The 19,544-nt window shown below is 38.3% G+C and overlaps 2 protein-coding genes across 4 annotated transcripts; both read left to right on the top strand.

Annotated features, from left to right (window-relative positions):
* Window positions 1-2,213: 2,213 nt before the first annotated feature.
* LOC143488851 (uncharacterized) lies at window positions 2,214-7,290 on the top strand. 2 transcript variants are annotated; one of them, XM_076987797.1, is made up of 5 exons: window positions 2,214-2,318; window positions 5,316-5,421; window positions 5,530-6,263; window positions 6,419-6,482; window positions 6,707-7,290. In XM_076987797.1, exons 1-5 carry the CDS (start codon window positions 2,310-2,312, stop codon window positions 6,841-6,843), a joined length of 1,050 nt encoding a protein of 349 aa, XP_076843912.1. In that variant the 5' UTR covers window positions 2,214-2,309; the 3' UTR covers window positions 6,844-7,290. The 2 variants fall into 2 exon arrangements, with proteins under 2 accessions (XP_076843912.1, XP_076843910.1); XM_076987795.1 differs by lacking the exon at window positions 2,214-2,318 and having other exon boundaries at window positions 4,359-5,421.
* Window positions 7,291-12,849: 5,559 nt separating this feature from the next.
* LOC143488848 (uncharacterized) lies at window positions 12,850-19,237 on the top strand. 2 transcript variants are annotated; one of them, XM_076987792.1, is made up of 5 exons: window positions 12,850-12,945; window positions 15,940-16,045; window positions 16,154-16,887; window positions 17,043-17,106; window positions 17,331-19,237. In XM_076987792.1, the coding sequence occupies exons 1-5, from the start codon at window positions 12,937-12,939 to the stop codon at window positions 17,465-17,467; spliced, it is 1,050 nt and encodes a 349-aa protein (XP_076843907.1). In that variant the 5' UTR covers window positions 12,850-12,936; the 3' UTR covers window positions 17,468-19,237. The 2 variants fall into 2 exon arrangements, with proteins under 2 accessions (XP_076843907.1, XP_076843906.1); XM_076987791.1 differs by lacking the exon at window positions 12,850-12,945 and having other exon boundaries at window positions 14,983-16,045.
* The last annotated feature ends 307 nt before the right edge of the window (window positions 19,238-19,544 follow it).

Raw genomic sequence — 19,544 nt, 5'->3', positions numbered from 1 at the left:
TAGGATTGACCCCTGAGGAACACCCCAGTTTAAAACTGATGAGGAAGAAAAATAACTAGACAGATTTACTGAAAATGTTCTATCAGTAAGGTATGACACGAACCAGTTCAGCGCCTTATCCTTTATACCTACGCAATTCTCCAATCTCTCAATTAAAATTGCATGATCGACAGTATCAAAAGCAGAAGATAAATCCAATAAAATCAGCACAGAACAATATCCCTGATCGCCAGCCAATAATAAATCATTTGTCACTTTAAGTAATGCAGTCTCCGTACTATGCAATGCTCTAAAACCAGACTGGAATATTTCATATATGTGATTTTCGTTTAAAAAAGCTGTGAGCTGATTATAAACTACCTTTTCTAGAACTTTAGATAAAAATGGTAGTTTTGATATCGGACGATAATTGCTAAAATTATTTGGATCTAAACTGTGATTCTTTAATAGTGGCTGAACTATAGCATGCTTAAACGACTCAGGGATAGTAGCTGTATCAAGACAAGTATTTATAATTCTCAGTAGATCGCAGGCTAACACATCAAAGTGTTAGTCAAAAAGCAGTCAAAGTCTGCAATTCTAGAAACAATCCTAGAAGCAGACACTGTGCCAGGTCTCGTTTGTGCTCTGGTCCCTCATTTCCATCTACTGCATCAGAGAGGGTGACAGTCATGCCACAGTAGTAGTTACTCTCATTTTCATTTGAAGCTGTGGTGTAATTACATGGCTGTGGCGGCAGAGGAAACAGTGGGTGAGGGTCAGTGATTGTAGTGGTGGGCAGGTTGTGGGTTTGGGAAGTAAACAGTGATCCACAGGGCAGGTCTTACTCTGTTGCAACTTTATCCACTGGATGTCTGGCTGATGCTTGAAGTAGCTGGACCATTTGACACGTGCTTCCAATAGCAGAAAGGATCTCTGTAAGGTCATGAGCAAACTGATCACTTGGAAGAGGGGCTGGAATGGGGCAACAGAGGTTAGGAATGATACCATCACAGCATCTTTTATATTTCTTCTGATGTTGAGTTGCTGTGGATGGCTTTAATTTTGACACCGTCACTGTATTAATAGGTTTTGGGCTTAAACCTAATGCACGTGGTGGAATGTGCCAAGTCTGTGGCAGTGAGGTTTTATCAACAATAGGAGGGACAGATTTGCAGTCTAGCTTCAAAAAGTGTCCAAGAGTGTACAACAGTGATTGCAGTGACCCTGATTAGCTTTGCAGTTGCACTTTGATTGTCCAATAAAGGAGCCATCAGATGGAAACTCCACCTGAAATAACAAAAGAAACAAATAGTAAACAAGCTATACAAAGTTTATTTGGATACATACTTAAGCTTTATAATGTAGAAAAAATTAATGATTCAAGAAGGATATTTATATAGTTACAGAAGTTAGTTATAACTCAGCTAATAACTCAACTTCATCATACAACATTCTCTGTCTTGACAGAATACAAACCATAACATGTCTTTATTAAATACAGATCCACATCATGGAAGTGTTCTCTTTTCAACTAGGCTAATAGTTAATAGTTAGACAATTTATAATTTAGTTGATCTAGTAAAATATACCTAGATGTGTAAGCTGATTAAGTGATAAATTGAACAGAACAAACTTGAACTTGAACATGAACACAGTTTTCTTTCTAACCTACTACCTGTAAACTGTAAGGGGTGTCATTTTTTCTGAAGGACTGGAATGACCTGGCCCTGACAACACAGCCTGCCTCTCTCGTCCTGACTGAAACAAACTGGAATATTAGGTTGTAAAATGACCAGAGGCGGTCTTTACATAGAGGCATTGCTAGGCAATTGCCTTGGGCCCCTCTAACTGCAGCACACTGTACGGGCCCCCTGACGAGCTAACTTATTTCTCGCATAATAATGTTGATGGGCCCCCTAGCTAAATTCGCCTTGAGCCCCCAAATTGCTAAGTCCGCCACTGAAAATGACCCAATATTGTTGTAAATAATATTAAAAAACCTAACAGCTAAAGTTAAGTAAAACGTCAAGTAATTACCATTACAAACAGCTTGTACACAATCCTAACATTTAGGCTGTATAACAGATTAAAGTTACTTATAGTAAAAATATATATATTTGCTTTCTTCTTGGCTCAGTTCTACTTTTGCTTCTGACCGTAGTGCTCGACTCCGCACGCTGCGCGCGAACCTGCGAGAGAGAAACGCCCCTCCCCCCTCCCTCTCCCCCCTCCCTCTCCCCCCTCCCCCTCGGTTGCTAGTTGCTAGTTGCTAGGTTACGGATAAACTATATAAGCTGAGCGGTTCACATTTTACCCTTTAATACAACATGAGGCAGGTATGTGATTCTATATTATACTTATTTATTATGGTAAAATAAGGATTTCAAGTCTTAAAGCTCAAGTCTGATTCCAAGTTCGAGATGGCGCCAGTGTGTGTGTCGTGCCGTCTGCCGCTGTTAGTTTGGTTTGGGTTTGTTTTGTGGCTACCTTCTTTTTAAAGGATTTATTCACTTTTTATCGGCTGGATTTGCTATGTGTCACTGAAACGTGGGTAAATGCTGGAGATTTTAGTGTTTTTTTTTCACAACTTGTACCAGCAGGCTGTACGTACTTAAATTCCCCGAGGATGACTGGACGTGGAGGTGGAGTAGCAACTGGTTTTAAAGAAACTTTTATCTGTCGGCAGAAATCTACTCCAGTTTTGAATTGAACATGTTCGAGTTGGGCAGATCTTGTCCAGTATTATGTGCAGTGATCTATCGACCACCTAAATATAATAAGGAATTTATCAATGACTTCTCAGAGTTTTTGGCTGGAATTGTGCCAAAATATGACCGTGTTTAAATTGTCGGAGACTTTAATATTCATGTTTGCTGTCCCACTAAGCCGCTGGTCAAAGAGTTGTTAAATATTATTGATTCTTTTAATTTTGTACAGTCAGTGGCTGGCTCCACGCAATTGCAAGGACACACATTAGATCTTGTTTTATCATATGGTCTGTCGTTTTTTAATATTGAGATGTGATGCTATATTTTCTGACTATATACCTATCTTATTTGAAATGTCCCTTTCCAATGTAACCAAACCCTGCGCTCCGGGTCGTTGCCGTCGTGTTTCCAATCCTACTACTGCTGTGCAGTTTTCTGCTGCTTTTAATGATGTGCAGACAAGTCTGGGATCAAATTTAGGTCTAAATACGCAGGAACTGACCTCTGTTTTATTCCTCATGTCAAAGTATTTTGGACAAAGTTGCTCTAGTTATAACTATGCATTGTAAACAGAAATCTGAACCCTGGATAAATGATGCTACTCGTTTAGCTAGACGAGAATGTAGACGAGCAGAACGTAAGTGGAAGAAAGACAGGTTGCAGGTGTCGTTTGAGATTTTAAAGAACAGCTGTAAGAAATATCAGACAGATTGTAAAAGGTGAAATATTTTTCGGCTTTGGTAGCAAATAATAGTCACAAGCCTCAAGTTATTTTTAATATTTCATTAGTGCTGTTCTTAATGCCCCTAGATCTCATTACCCTGATGTTTCCTTGGAGAACTGTGAAAGGTTTTTACACTTTTTTGTAGATAAAGTTAATAATATTAGATCTTCTGTTATATTTCCTTCTTATGATCCATCCATTATGGTTACTTGCTCTGCTGTTTTTAACCAGTTTGAGTCTGTTTCTCTTTCTTATTTAAAGGAAATTATTATTCACTTAAAACCTTCAGCTTCTCCTACAAATGTCGTTCCTCCTCGCTTTTTTAAAGATATTTTTGACATTATTGGGCCAAACATCCATGCAATTGTGAACAGCAGTCTTGCCTCAGCAATCCTGCCATCTGAATTTAAGCATGCAGTGGTGCAACCCTTAATTAAAAAGTCAACTTTAGATCATTCTGTGCTCTCAAATTTCAGACCAATCTCTAGGCTCCCGTTTCTGTCAAAAGTATTGGAGAAAGTTGTATTTTTGTAGCTGCAAGATTTCTTGGATAAAAATGGTATCCTAGAGATGTTTCAATCTGGTTTTAAACCTCTTCATTGTACTGAGACTGCACTGTTAAGAGTTTTTAATGATCTTTTATTAGTTACTGACTCGGGGGAATGTGCTATTCTTATGCTTTTGGATCTTACAGCTGCTTTTGACACCGTGGATCATGGTATCCTTTTGTCTCGATTGGAGCAACGTGTTGGTATACAAGGCACTGCTTTAGAATGGTTTAAATCTTATCTGTCTGACAGATGTTTTTCAGCCTTGGTGATTTTGTATCCTCCTCAGCACGTCTTACATGTGGGGTTCCCCAGGGTTCCATTCTTGGACCAGTTTTATTTTCATTGTATATGCTTCCATTGGGATCCATTCTTAGGAAATATGGTATCTCTTTTCACATGTATGCAGACGATACCCAAATTTATTTGCTGTTACGACAAGGAGAACCAGATTCCTTAAAACTGTTGCTAGATTGTCTTGAAGACATCAAAGCTTGGATGGCTTTAAATTTTTTACATTTCAATGAAAATAAAACTGAAATAGATTTTTAGACCCAGTAGTGTCACTCAGTCCCCTTATAATGACCTGGGTTCTTTGGACACCTATGTAAGACCCCATGTTAAAAATCTTGGCGTGATAATGGATAGTCATTTTAAATTGGATAAACAGATTAATTCTGTTATCAAATCCAGTTTTTTTCAACTGAGGCTTTTAACTAAGGTTAAACCATTTTCATGTTTATTTCATCCAGACTTTATTACTGTAATGGGCTTTATGCTGGTGTTGGCCAAGGTTCTATCTCACAGCTACAGTTGGTTCAGAATGCTGCTGCTCGGCTTTTAACAAAAACACGAAAACAAGAACATATTTCACCTATATTAGCTTCTCTTCATTGGCTTCCTGTCCATTTTAGAATTGAGTTTAAGATCTTGCTTTTTGTGTAAGTCATTGAATGGTTTAGCTCCTACTTACCTCTCTGAGCTTTTGCAGTCATATATTCCATCTAGGTCACTCAGATCTGCTGATCAGCTTCTTCTGGTGGTCCCTAAATCTAGACTGAAGCACAGGGGCGATCGTGCCTTTGCAGTTTTAGCTCCCAAATTATGGAATCCATTGCCATTACATGTTAGAAGTGCCCCTACATTGTTGGTTTTTAAATCTCTGCTTAAGTCTTTTTTTTCTTTGGCTTTTTAATGAAACTAAGTTATTGTGTTTTGTGTATTTGTATGTTTTATGTGTCTTGTCTTTTAATTGCTGGACAGCACTTTGTTCAACATCTAAAACATCTTGGGATAACATGGTTTACAAGCACTTGATTAATCAGTTGCATGTCTTCATTTTCTCTACTACAGACTAAAGTTGGGCCAATAGATGAGCTTCCTGCTGAGGTCTCTGATATGTCTACCCCAAGCATGAAAAACTCAAAGACAGAGGAAGCCCAAAGTACCGGGTTTTCAGGTGAGATTTAATGTGGTAATTTGTTACCAAAGACATAATGTGTTAGTTATTCATTGCTCTCAGTATATTTTTTTATAATTGATCATTTTCTGTAATTGATCAAATCAGATTTGCCATTTGATGAGGTGAATAGAGAAGATGAGGAGAGGGACAGTGTTCCACACCTTCCCACCAAACAGATCTCATCATTGGCTATCAGAATCAAAGGGAAAACATCATTCCCGATTGACGACTCCCTGGAGATTATAAAGCGAAGACGCCGTGAGGTTGTGCCAATTGGTGACTCGGACAGCAGCATAACTTTTGAAAGTTTGATCGAGCTGTGCTCTGCACATGCCGGGAGAGACTCCTTGGAGACACCAAGCCACGAGTCTCCCAAATATTCACAGAGCAGCTGGTCTCCACAAGAAGGTGTGCTAACCTTTTGGAAGAATGGTGTATATAAGAAGGGAAACTTCATTCAGGACCTTCCCACCAACCTGCTGTCAATCATTGCCACCAAATACAAGGGGTTAAATTCATCCCTGCTTTACCAGTCGTTGCTGCTTCAAGAGTTTAGGATGCCAAAACCACATTATGAAAGGGTCCCGGCGACACTAGTTCTCTGCAGTGCAAAAAAGAAACGGCTCATGAAAAAACACCCTGATCAGGTGACTATACAGCGCCTCTTCAGGGTGTCCTGTGAGGATTTCCAGATTGAGGGTTTCAAGATCACCAAAGTAAAATCAAAATTCTCATTTTTAAATAAACTGATCGATGCATTCAGATGCACTAGTCAGTCAGAGCAGAAGAAATCTCGCCTGCGGTTCAAGTCACCATGGTGTCTTAAGCTCAGATCCAAGGTATCTGTTTTATTCTTTAAAATGTCTTACATTTATTCCCAGTCACACTGTTAGCTGTAGATTTTGCTCTTTTGAATGTTCAATTGTACATTTATATGTTAGTGTCTGAATCATATGATGAATGGTTATAATCTAATTGTCTCCTCTCTATTAAGAAACGGACAAACGATCTGTGTGTTCAGACGGAGGACCAGACAGCGGACACACGTATTCCAGATGGTACTTGTTAATATTTTACTGTTCTAACTTGTGCAATGTTGTAGTGTAAGCATGAGCTACTAACAGGTTTATGTGAGATGGTCTAAATGAGTAAATACGTAGGGGACCATGTTTTGTCAAACCCTATTTTAGTTGTGCAGCATGAAAGATAAAAACCTTTATTACACCCAAACCCCTCTTTCACAGTCCTGTGGCCTTTAAACAGCATTTCTTTTATTTTACAGATGTACAATCTCCTAGTGTTGAGGCAACATCCACCCCTAACAAGACCACCTCTAAGACCAGGAGAAAGTCTGTGTTTAGCAGACTTGCCTACGCTTTCTCAAGGATCTGTGGGAGGCGAGGAAAATCACCAACTTAAATTTTAAAATAAAAAAAAATGACAATACATAGACTGCTCCTTGTTCATTAATCTACTAAACATGTGACAAACTCATACAAAACACAGACCTGCTGGTCACATGTCTGTGGCAGATGGCAATATGCATACAAATGTTGACTAATTGGATAGATAATTTTCTGTCCAACAATTAAATAATAACAGTACTGCACTTCCTTACCGAAAATATCATTGTAATTTCCTAGTTTACTTACCTAGTAATCTACCTACTTATTTCCTATAGTTAGACCCCATGTTCTTTAAACCATGACAGAAAAAACATGAAATTTGCCACATTGTGAAAAAAGTGGTAGATTTATCTTCTTTTGTAGGTGATCAAATGAAAACAGTCACCCTTTGAAGAGCTCTATCAGAGTTACAAAGCTTGAGCTACCCTCTCCCTACCCTGGGTGGCACACCCACACATACATCCTACCTCCACCCACGTGCTCGAGTATAGAAATCCAGGCACATTTCTTGTAGCAATGTTTTGGCTTCTTTCCAACTCCGACAGTCATGGCCAAAAGTGTTTTTCCCAGAAAATTATTGCAATTACACATGTTTTGTTATACATATGTTTATTTCCTTTGCATGTATTGGAACAACACAAAAAACGGATAAGTAACAGGTGTGGGCAATTTAAAAATCACCCCTGAAACCAGATAAAAAAGTTGACTCGATCTTTGCATTGTATCTCTGTGTGTGCCACACTAAGCATGGAGAACAGAAAGAGGAGAAGAAAATTGTCTGAGGACTTGAGAACCAAAATTGTGGGAAAATATCAACAATCTCAGGGTTACAAGTCCATCTCCAGAGATCTTGGTGTTCCTTTGTCCATGGTGTGCAACATAATCAAAACGTTTACAACCCATGGCAATCCAGCTAATCTCCCTGGACATGGATGGAGGAGAAAAATTGATAAAAGGTTGCAACATAGGATAGTCCGGATGGTGGATAAGCAGCCCCAATCTAGTTCCAAAGAAATTTAAGCTGTCCTGCAGGCACAGGGTGCATCAGTTACAGCTCGAACTATCTGTCGACATTTGAATTACCGTTAAATGAAACGCTATGGCAGGAGACCCAGAAGGACCCCACTGCTGACACAGAGACATAAAAAAGCAAGAGTGCAGTTTTCCAGAATGTATGTAAGTAAGTTTTCCCAAAATCCTTCTGGGAAAACATCTTGTAGCCAGATGAGACGAATTTGTGCAGTGCATGAAGTAAGGTCTGGTAATCTTTATCTCAAATAAAGAAATTACCAAAGAGTCTAGCATTCTGAGCCTACTTGAACCAGGAGATGAAGTAATTGCAGATAAAGGGTTTCTTATCAAATACCTCCTCAGTAACATTCGTGTGAAACTTGTAATTCCTACATTCTTGGGGCCATGTGGGCAGTTTAGTAAAGAAGAAATTACATGCATGCAAGAAATTGCTCGCTTGAGGATCCATGTTGTGCGAGCAATCAGACACATTAAAGAATACCATATATTATGTTCTGCCCCTTTCCCTGTGTGGTTCAGTTAACCAGCTATGGACTGTTTGTGCTCTACTTACCAATTTTCAGTGACCTCTTTTTTAATTATGAGGTAACATATTCAAAGTGGATTATCAAATGGTAACATGCATAGTACAACCATGAACTATATTCAAATTCAGCATTATTTTTACTAGCCATACTGGACTTTGAATTGCTGGGAAATTATTCTTCCAATGAGTAACAAACATTCAAACATTTATTCAGCTCAACTTTTATTGATGTGCATTTTTTTATAATGAAATTAATGTAACACATTTTGCTCATTGTGAACCAATAAAAACAATGTACTAATTTTGTAAAAAATCATTCTCAGTTCATTTTTATGGTCATGTGACATTCTCTCACTTATTAAAATCAATTCTTAAAACTCTCATATTACAGAAATGTTTACTTATTAACAGTAGTTTTCTTAAGGAACAATGCCAAATGTATGTGTGCTTCCTTTATTCCTGGCACAGGCCAGGCAGAAAATATATCCAGTTTAGTTTTCATAGACTCCCATTTCTTGGCATCAAAGTGGATCCGCTCCAGGTGATTGTCTTTGGTACAGTGAACAAAAAGATCACACCCCTTCATTCCAGTGATGTCCATCTGTCCAATTACCTGGTAATAGTAGTCATGGTTGCATTTAAGAGCAAAAGAGCCATCTGGGCCTGCAGACAGGTAACTGCACTCAACAAAAGTGTCCACATTTGGACACTTTATCTCCAGAAGCCCCTGAAGAAGCCCAGAATTGTCAACCACCTTACGTTCAGGTGAGGCACCTAAATGGGGGGCATGAGGATTTATGATGAAGCCACAAGGTCATGTGTGATAACCTGTTACTTGGCTATACTCTGAAGCTGCAATGGGTTCCATCTCTAGGCCCCTTTTCATTGCCAGGGTCTGCACAGGCTTTTTCTGTCTTTGCATATTTGTCGCTAAGCAAGTTTCAAGTTTATTTAATTTATATAGCACTTTAAAACACAAGTGTTACCCAAAGTGCTTCACATTAAACATCAATAAAAAGAACTAATAAAACAGAATAAAATAGACAGTGTGCGTGCACACACACATATATATATATATATATATATATATATATATATATATATATATATATATATATATATATATATATATATATATATATACATACATACATACACACATATATATATATACACATACACATATACACATACATATACACACACATATACACATACACATATACACACATACACACACACATGTATCTAACAATAATAAAGTAAAAAATACCATATCACATCCACACAACATAACAATTTAGACAGTTCAGCTACAATCATAAGCCACAGAGTAAAAATATGTCTTTAATTTAGTTTTAAAACAAGTGACTGATGATGCTCCTCTAATATCAACTGGCAGACTGTTCCACAATTTTGGTGCTGCAATAGAAAAGGCTCGATCCCCTTTCCGCTTAAGTCTAGACCGAGGAACAGACAGCAGCAACTGTGACGATGATCTTAGAGCTCTAGGGGTCTCGTAATAACAGAGCATATCTTTAATGTAAGAGGGAGCCAGGTCGTTTAAGCCTTTAAAAACCAACAATAAAACCTTGTACTGTATCCTAAGTTGGACAGGCAACCAATGTAAAGATGCTAATATTGGAGAAATGTGATCTCTTTTCTTAGCACCCACAAGGAGACGCGCAGCAGCATTCTGAACCATTTGCAGATGGCCAACAGATTTGTGACTTAAACCCAAATATAAAGCGTTACAATAATCAAGCCGGGAGGAAATAAAAGCATGAATAAGCTTCTCTAAATCAGAAAATGTAAGAAATGATTTAGCTTTAGCAATTGCCCTCAGCTGGAAATAGCTCCCCCTGACAACGGCACTAATTTGCTTGTCGAATTTTAGTTCAGGATCAAAAATAACACCTAGATTTTTTACATGGGATTTTACATAATGTTTAAAAATTCCCAGGTCTGATGCAAAGGCCTGTGTTAACTTGGGTGGACCAAACAAGATAACCTCTGTTTTACTATCATTTATTTGTAAAAAATTAATTGCCATCCATTTTTTTTATATCAGAGACACAATCTATTAGTCTTGCTAAAGAACCCAGTTTTCCAATTTGTAAGGGAATATATAACTGTAGGTCATCTGCATAACAATGGAAAGCAATACCATGTTTACGAATAATTTGACCCAAAGGCAGAAGATATAAGGAGAATAATAATGGCCCTAGGATTGACCCCTGAGGAACACCCCAGTTTAAAACTGATGAGGAAGAAAAATAACTAGACAGATTTACTGAAAATGTTCTATCAGTAAGGTATGACACGAACCAGTTCAGCGCCTTTTCCTTTATACCTACGCAATTCTCCAATCTCTCAATTAAAATTGCATGATCGACAGTATCAAAAGCAGAAGATAAATCCAATAAAATCAGCACAGAACAATATCCCTGATCGCCAGCCAATAATAAATCATTTGTCACTTTAAGTAATGCAGTCTCCGTACTATGCAATGCTCTAAAACCAGACTGGAATATTTCATATATGTGATTTTCGTTTAAAAAAGCTGTGAGCTGATTATAAACTACCTTTTCTAGAACTTTAGATAAAAATGGTAGTTTTGATATCGGACGATAATTGCTAAAATTATTTGGATCTAAACTGTGATTCTTTAATAGTGGCTGAACTATAGCATGCTTAAACGACTCAGGGATAGTAGCTGTATCAAGACAAGTATTTATAATTCTCAGTAGATCGCAGGCTAACACATCAAAGTGTTAGTCAAAAAGCAGTCAAAGTCTGCAATTCTAGAAACAATCCTTTTGAAAACAGATGAGGTCAGACGCTGGGAGCAGACACTGTGCCAGGTCTCGTTTGTGCTCTGGTCCCTCATTTCCATCTACTGCATCAGAGAGGGTGACAGTCATGCCACAGTAGTAGTTACTCTCATTTTCATTTGAAGCTGTGGTGTAATTACATGGCTGTGGCGGCAGAGGAAACAGTGGGTGAGGGTCAGTGATTGTAGTGGTGGGCAGGTTGTGGGTTTGGGAAGTAAACAGTGATCCACAGGGCAGGTCTTACTCTGTTGCAACTTTATCCACTGGATGTCTGGCTGATGCTTGAAGTAGCTGGACCATTTGACACGTGCTTCCAATAGCAGAAAGGATCTCTGTAAGGTCATGAGCAAACTGATCACTTGGAAGAGGGGCTGGAATGGGGCAACAGAGGTTAGGAATGATACCATCACAGCATCTTTTATATTTCTTCTGATGTTGAGTTGCTGTGGATGGCTTTAATTTTGACACCGTCACTGTATTAATAGGTTTTGGGCTTAAACCTAATGCACGTGGTGGAATGTGCCAAGTCTGTGGCAGTGAGGTTTTATCAACAATAGGAGGGACAGATTTGCAGTCTAGCTTCAAAAAGTGTCCAAGAGTGTACAACAGTGATTGCAGTGACCCTGATTAGCTTTGCAGTTGCACTTTGATTGTCCAATAAAGGAGCCATCAGATGGAAACTCCACCTGAAATAACAAAAGAAACAAATAGTAAACAAGCTATACAAAGTTTATTTGGATACATACTTAAGCTTTATAATGTAGAAAAAATTAATGATTCAAGAAGGATATTTATATAGTTACAGAAGTTAGTTATAACTCAGCTAATAACTCAACTTCATCATACAACATTCTCTGTCTTGACAGAATACAAACCATAACATGTCTTTATTAAATACAGATCCACATCATGGAAGTGTTCTCTTTTCAACTAGGCTAATAGTTAATAGTTAGACAATTTATAATTTAGTTGATCTAGTAAAATATACCTAGATGTGTAAGCTGATTAAGTGATAAATTGAACAGAACAAACTTGAACTTGAACATGAACACAGTTTTCTAACCTACTACCTGTAAACTGTAAGGGGTGTCATTTTTTCTGAAGGACTGGAATGACCTGGCCCTGACAACACAGCCTGCCTCTCTCGTCCTGACTGAAACAAACTGGAATATTAGGTTGTAAAATGACCAGAGGCGGTCTTTACATAGAGGCATTGCTAGGCAATTGCCTTGGGCCCCTCTAACTGCAGCACACTGTACGGGCCCCCTGACGAGCTAACTTATTTCTCGCATATTAATGTTGATGGGCCCCCTAGCTAAATTCGCCTTGAGCCCCCAAATTGCTAAGTCCGCCACTGAAAATGACCCAATATTGTTGTAAATAATATTAAAAAACCTAACAGCCAAAGTTAAGTAAAACGTCAAGTAATTACCATTACAAACAGCTTGTACACAATCCTAACATTTAGGCTGTATAACAGATTAAAGTTACTTATAGTAAAAATATATATATTTGCTTTCTTCTTGGCTCAGTTCTACTTTTGCGTCTGACCGTAGTGCTCGACTCCGCGCGCTGCGCGCGAACCTGCGAGAGAGAAACGCCCCTCCCTCCCCCTCCCCCCCTCCCCCCTCCCCCTCGGTTGCTAGTTGCTAGTTGCTAGGTTACGGATAAACTATATAAGCTGAGCGGTTCACATTTTACCCTTTAATACAACATGAGGCAGGTATGTGATTCTATATTATACTTATTTATTATGGTAAAATAAGGATTTCAAGTCTTAAAGCTCAAGTCTGATTCCAAGTTCGAGATGGCGCCAGTGTGTGTGTCGTGCCGTCTGCCGCTGTTAGTTTGGTTTGGGTTTGTTTTGTGGCTACCTTCTTTTTAAAGGATTTATTCACTTTTTATCGGCTGGATTTGCTATGTGTCACTGAAACGTGGGTAAATGCTGGAGATTTTAGTGTTTTTTTTCACAACTTGTACCAGCAGGCTGTACGTACTTAAATTCCCCGAGGATGACTGGACGTGGAGGTGGAGTAGCAACTGGTTTTAAAGAAACTTTTATCTGTCGGCAGAAATCTACTCCAGTTTTGAATTGAACATGTTCGAGTTGGGCAGATCTTGTCCAGTATTATGTGCAGTGATCTATCGACCACCTAAATATAATAAGGAATTTATCAATGACTTCTCAGAGTTTTTGGCTGGAATTGTGCCAAAATATGACCGTGTTTAAATTGTCGGAGACTTTAATATTCATGTTTGCTGTCCCACTAAGCCGCTGGTCAAAGAGTTGTTAAATATTATTGATTCTTTTAATTTTGTACAGTCAGTGGCTGGCTCCACGCAATTGCAAGGACACACATTAGATCTTGTTTTATCATATGGTCTGTCGTTTTTTAATATTGAGATGTGATGCTATATTTTCTGACTATATACCTATCTTATTTGAAATGTCCCTTTCCAATGTAACCAAACCCTGCGCTCCGGGTCGTTGCCGTCGTGTTTCCAATCCTACTACTGCTGTGCAGTTTTCTGCTGCTTTTAATGATGTGCAGACAAGTCTGGGATCAAATTTAGGTCTAAATACGCAGGAACTGACCTCTGTTTTATTCCTCATGTCAAACTATTTTGGACAAAGTTGCTCTAGTTATAACTATGCATTGTAAACAGAAATCTGAACCTGGATAAATGATGCTACTCGTTTAGCTAGACGAGAATGTAGACGAGCAGAACGTAAGTGGAAGAAAGACAGGTTGCAGGTGTCGTTTGAGATTTTAAAGAACAGCTGTAAGAAATATCAGACAATTGTAAAAGCTGAAATATTTTTCGGCTTTGGTAGCAAATAATAGTCACAAGCCTCAAGTTATTTTTAATATTTCATTAGTGCTGTTCTTAATGCCCCTAGATCTCATTACCCTGATGTTTCCTTGGAGAACTGTGAAAGGTTTTTACACTTTTTTGTAGATAAAGTTAATAATATTAGATCTTCTGTTATATTTCCTTCTTATGATCCATCCATTATGGTTACTTGCTCTGCTGTTTTTAACCAGTTTGAGTCTGTTTCTCTTTCTTATTTAAAGGAAATTATTATTCACTTAAAACCTTCAGCTTCTCCTACAAATGTCGTTCCTCCTCGCTTTTTTTAAGATATTTTTGACATTATTGGGCCAAACATCCATGCAATTGTGAACAGCAGTCTTGCCTCAGCAATCCTGCCATCTGAATTTAAGCATGCAGTGGTGCAACCCTTAATTAAAAAGTCAACTTTAGATCATTCTGTGCTCTCAAATTTCAGACCAATCTCTAGGCTCCCGTTTCTGTCAAAAGTATTGGAGAAAGTTGTATTTTTGTAGCTGCAAGATTTCTTGGATAAAAATGGTATCCTAGAGATGTTTCAATCTGGTTTTAAACCTCTTCATTGTACTGAGACTGCACTGTTAAGAGTTTTTAATGATCTTTTATTAGTTACTGACTCGGGGGAATGTGCTATTCTTATGCTTTTGGATCTTACAGCTGCTTTTGACACCGTGGATCATGGTATCCTTTTGTCTCGATTGGAGCAACGTGTTGGTATACAAGGCACTGCTTTAGAATGGTTTAAATCTTATCTGTCTGACAGATGTTTTTCAGCCTTGGTGATTTTGTATCCTCCTCAGCACGTCTTACATGTGGGGTTCCCCAGGGTTCCATTCTTGGACCAGTTTTATTTTCATTGTATATGCTTCCATTGGGATCCATTCTTAGGAAATATGGTATCTCTTTTCACATGTATGCAGACGATACCCAAATTTATTTGCTGTTACGACAAGGAGAACCAGATTCCTTAAAACTGTTGCTAGATTGTCTTGAAGACATCAAAGCTTGGATGGCTTTAAATTTTTTACATTTCAATGAAAATAAAACTGAAATAGATTTTTAGACCCAGTAGTGTCACTCAGTCCCCTTATAATGACCTGGGTTCTTTGGACACCTATGTAAGACCCCATGTTAAAAATCTTGGCGTGATAATGGATAGTCATTTTAAATTGGATAAACAGATTAATTCTGTTATCAAATCCAGTTTTTTTCAACTGAGGCTTTTAACTAAGGTTAAACCATTTTCATGTTTATTTCATCCAGACTTTATTACTGTAATGGGCTTTATGCTGGTGTTGGCCAAGGTTCTATCTCACAGCTACAGTTGGTTCAGAATGCTGCTGCTCGGCTTTTAACAAAAACACGAAAACAAGAACATATTTCACCTATATTAGCTTCTCTTCATTGGCTTCCTGTCCATTTTAGAATTGAGTTTAAGATCTTGCTTTTTGTGTAAGTCATTGAATGGTTTAGCTCCTACTTACCTCTCTGAGCTTTTGCAGTCATATATTCCATCTAGGTCACTCAGATCTGCTGATCAGCTTCTTCTGGTGGTCCCTAAATCTAGACTGAAGCACAGGGGCGATCGTGCCTTTGCAGTTTTAGCTCCCAAATTATGGAATCCATTGCCATTACATGTTAGAAGTGCCCCTACATTGTTGGTTTTTAAATCTCTGCTTAAGTCTTTTTTTTCTTTGGCTTTTTAATGAAACTAAGTTATTGTGTTTTGTGTATTTGTATGTTTTATGTGTCTTGTCTTTTAATTGCTGGACAGCACTTTGTTCAACATCTAAAACATCTTGGGATAACATGGTTTACAAGCACTTGATTAATCAGTTGCATGTCTTCATTTTCTCTACTACAGACTAAAGTTGGGCCAATAGATGAGCTTCCTGCTGAGGTCTCTGATATGTCTACCCCAAGCATGAAAAACTCAAAGACAGAGGAAGCCCAAAGTACCGGGTTTTCAGGTGAGATTTAATGTGGTAATTTGTTACCAAAGACATAATGTGTTAGTTATTCATTGCTCTCAGTATATTTTTTTATAATTGATCATTTTCTGTAATTGATCAAATCAGATTTGCCATTTGATGAGGTGAATAGAGAAGATGAGGAGAGGGACAGTGTTCCACACCTTCCCACCAAACAGATCTCATCATTGGCTATCAGAATCAAAGGGAAAACATCATTCCCGATTGACGACTCCCTGGAGATTATAAAGCGAAGACGCCGTGAGGTTGTGCCAATTGGTGACTCGGACAGCAGCATAACTTTTGAAAGTTTGATCGAGCTGTGCTCTGCACATGCCGGGAGAGACTCCTTGGAGACACCAAGCCACGAGTCTCCCAAATATTCACAGAGCAGCTGGTCTCCACAAGAAGGTGTGCTAACCTTTTGGAAGAATGGTGTATATAAGAAGGGAAACTTCATTCAGGACCTTCCCACCAACCTGCTGTCAATCATTGCCACCAAATACAAGGGGTTAAATTCATCCCTGCTTTACCAGTCGTTGCTGCTTCAAGAGTTTAGGATGCCAAAACCACATTATGAAAGGGTCCCGGCGACACTAGTTCTCTGCAGTGCAAAAAAGAAACGGCTCATGAAAAAACACCCTGATCAGGTGACTATACAGCGCCTCTTCAGGGTGTCCTGTGAGGATTTCCAGATTGAGGGTTTCAAGATCACCAAAGTAAAATCAAAATTCTCATTTTTAAATAAACTGATCGATGCATTCAGATGCACTAGTCAGTCAGAGCAGAAGAAATCTCGCCTGCGGTTCAAGTCACCATGGTGTCTTAAGCTCAGATCCAAGGTATCTGTTTTATTCTTTAAAATGTCTTACATTTATTCCCAGTCACACTGTTAGCTGTAGATTTTGCTCTTTTGAATGTTCAATTGTACATTTATATGTTAGTGTCTGAATCATATGATGAATGGTTATAATCTAATTGTCTCCTCTCTATTAAGAAACGGACAAACGATCTGTGTGTTCAGACGGAGGACCAGACAGCGGACACACGTATTCCAGATGGTACTTGTTAATATTTTACTGTTCTAACTTGTGCAATGTTGTAGTGTAAGCATGAGCTACTAACAGGTTTATGTGAGATGGTCTAAATGAGTAAATACGTAGGGGACCATGTTTTGTCAAACCCTATTTTAGTTGTGCAGCATGAAAGATAAAAACCTTTATTACACCCAAACCCCTCTTTCACAGTCCTGTGGCCTTTAAACAGCATTTCTTTTATTTTACAGATGTACAATCTCCTAGTGTTGAGGCAACATCCACCCCTAACAAGACCACCTCTAAGACCAGGAGAAAGTCTGTGTTTAGCAGACTTGCCTACGCTTTCTCAAGGATCTGTGGGAGGCGAGGAAAATCACCAACTTAAATTTTAAAATAAAAAAAAATGACAATACATAGACTGCTCCTTGTTCATTAATCTACTAAACATGTGACAAACTCATACAAAACACAGACCTGCTGGTCACATGTCTGTGGCAGATGGCAATATGCATACAAATGTTGACTAATTGGATAGATAATTTTCTGTCCAACAATTAAATAATAACAGTACTGCACTTCCTTACCGAAAATATCATTGTAATTTCCTAGTTTACTTACCTAGTAATCTACCTACTTATTTCCTATAGTTAGACCCCATGTTCTTTAAACCATGACAGAAAAAACATGAAATTTGCCACATTGTGAAAAAAGTGGTAGATTTATCTTCTTTTGTAGGTGATCAAATGAAAACAGTCACCCTTTGAAGAGCTCTATCAGAGTTACAAAGCTTGAGCTACCCTCTCCCTACCCTGGGTGGCACACCCACACATACATCCTACCTCCACCCCCGTGCTCGAGTATAGAAATCCAGGCACATTTCTTGTAGCAATGTTTTGGCTTCTTTCCAACTCCGACAGTCATGGCCAAAAGTGTTTTTCCCAGAAAATTATTGCAATTACACATGTTTTGTTATACATATGTTTATTTCCTTTGCATGTATTGGAACAACACAAAAAACGGATAAGTAACAGGTGTGGGCAATTTAAAAATCACCCCTGAAACCAGATTAAAAAGTTGACTCGATCTTTGCATTGTATCTCTGTGTGTGCCACACTAAGCATGGAGAACAGAAAGAGGAGAAGAAAATTGTCTGAGGACTTGAGAACCAAAATTGTGGGAAAATATCAACAATCTCAGGGTTACAAGTCCATCTCCAGAGATCTTGGTGTTCCTTTGTCCATGGTGTGCAACATAATCAAAACGTTTACAACCCATGGCAATCCAGCTAATCTCCCTGGACATGGATGGAGGAGAAAAATTGATAAAAGGTTGCAACATAGGATAGTCCGGATGGTGGATAAGCAGCCCCAATCTAGTTCCAAAGAAATTTAAGCTGTCCTGCAGGCACAGGGTGCATCAGTTACAGCTCGAACTATCTGTCGACATTTGAATTACCGTTAAATGAAACGCTATGGCAGGAGACCCAGAAGGACCCCACTGCTGACACAGAGACATAAAAAAGCAAGAGTGCAGTTTTCCAGAATGTATGTAAGTAAGTTTTCCCAAAATCCTTCTGGGAAAACATCTTGTAGCCAGATGAGACGAATTTGTGCAGTGCATGAAGTAAGGTCTGGTAATCTTTATCTCAAATAAAGAAATTACCAAAGAGTCTAGCATTCTGAGCCTACTTGAACCAGGAGATGAAGTAATTGCAGATAAAGGGTTTCTTATCAAATACCTCCTCAGTAACATTCGTGTGAAACTTGTAATTCCTACATTCTTGGGGCCATGTGGGCAGTTTAGTAAAGAAGAAATTACATGCATGCAAGAAATTGCTCGCTTGAGGATCCATGTTGTGCGAGCAATCAGACACATTAAAGAATACCATATATTATGTTCTGCCCCTTTCCCTGTGTGGTTCAGTTAACCAGCTATGGACTGTTTGTGCTCTACTTACCAATTTTCAGTGACCTCTTTTTTAATTATGAGGTAACATATTCAAAGTGGATTATCAAATGGTAACATGCATAGTACAACCATGAACTATATTCAAATTCAGCATTATTTTTACTAGCCATACTGGACTTTGAATTGCTGGGAAATTATTCTTCCACTGAGTAACAAACATTCAAACATTTATTCAGCTCAACTTTTATTGATGTGCATTTTTTATAATGAAATTAATGTAACACATTTTGCTCATTGTGAACCAATAAAAACAATGTACTAATTTTGTAAAAAATCATTCTCAGTTCATTTTTTATGGTCATGTGACATTCTCTCACTTATTAAAATCAATTCTTAAAACTCTCATATTACAGAAATGTTTACTTATTAACAGTAGTTTTCTTAAGGAACAATGCCAAATGTATGTGTGCTTCCTTTATTCCTGGCACAGGCCAGGCAGAAAATATATCCAGTTTAGTTTTCATAGACTCCCATTTCTTGGCATCAAAGTGGAT

This window comes from Brachyhypopomus gauderio, unplaced genomic scaffold (assembly GCF_052324685.1).
Source record: "Brachyhypopomus gauderio isolate BG-103 unplaced genomic scaffold, BGAUD_0.2 sc56, whole genome shotgun sequence".
NCBI classification, from domain to species: domain Eukaryota; kingdom Metazoa; phylum Chordata; class Actinopteri; order Gymnotiformes; family Hypopomidae; genus Brachyhypopomus; species Brachyhypopomus gauderio.
This window is presented reverse-complemented; position numbering and strand designations above follow the sequence as displayed.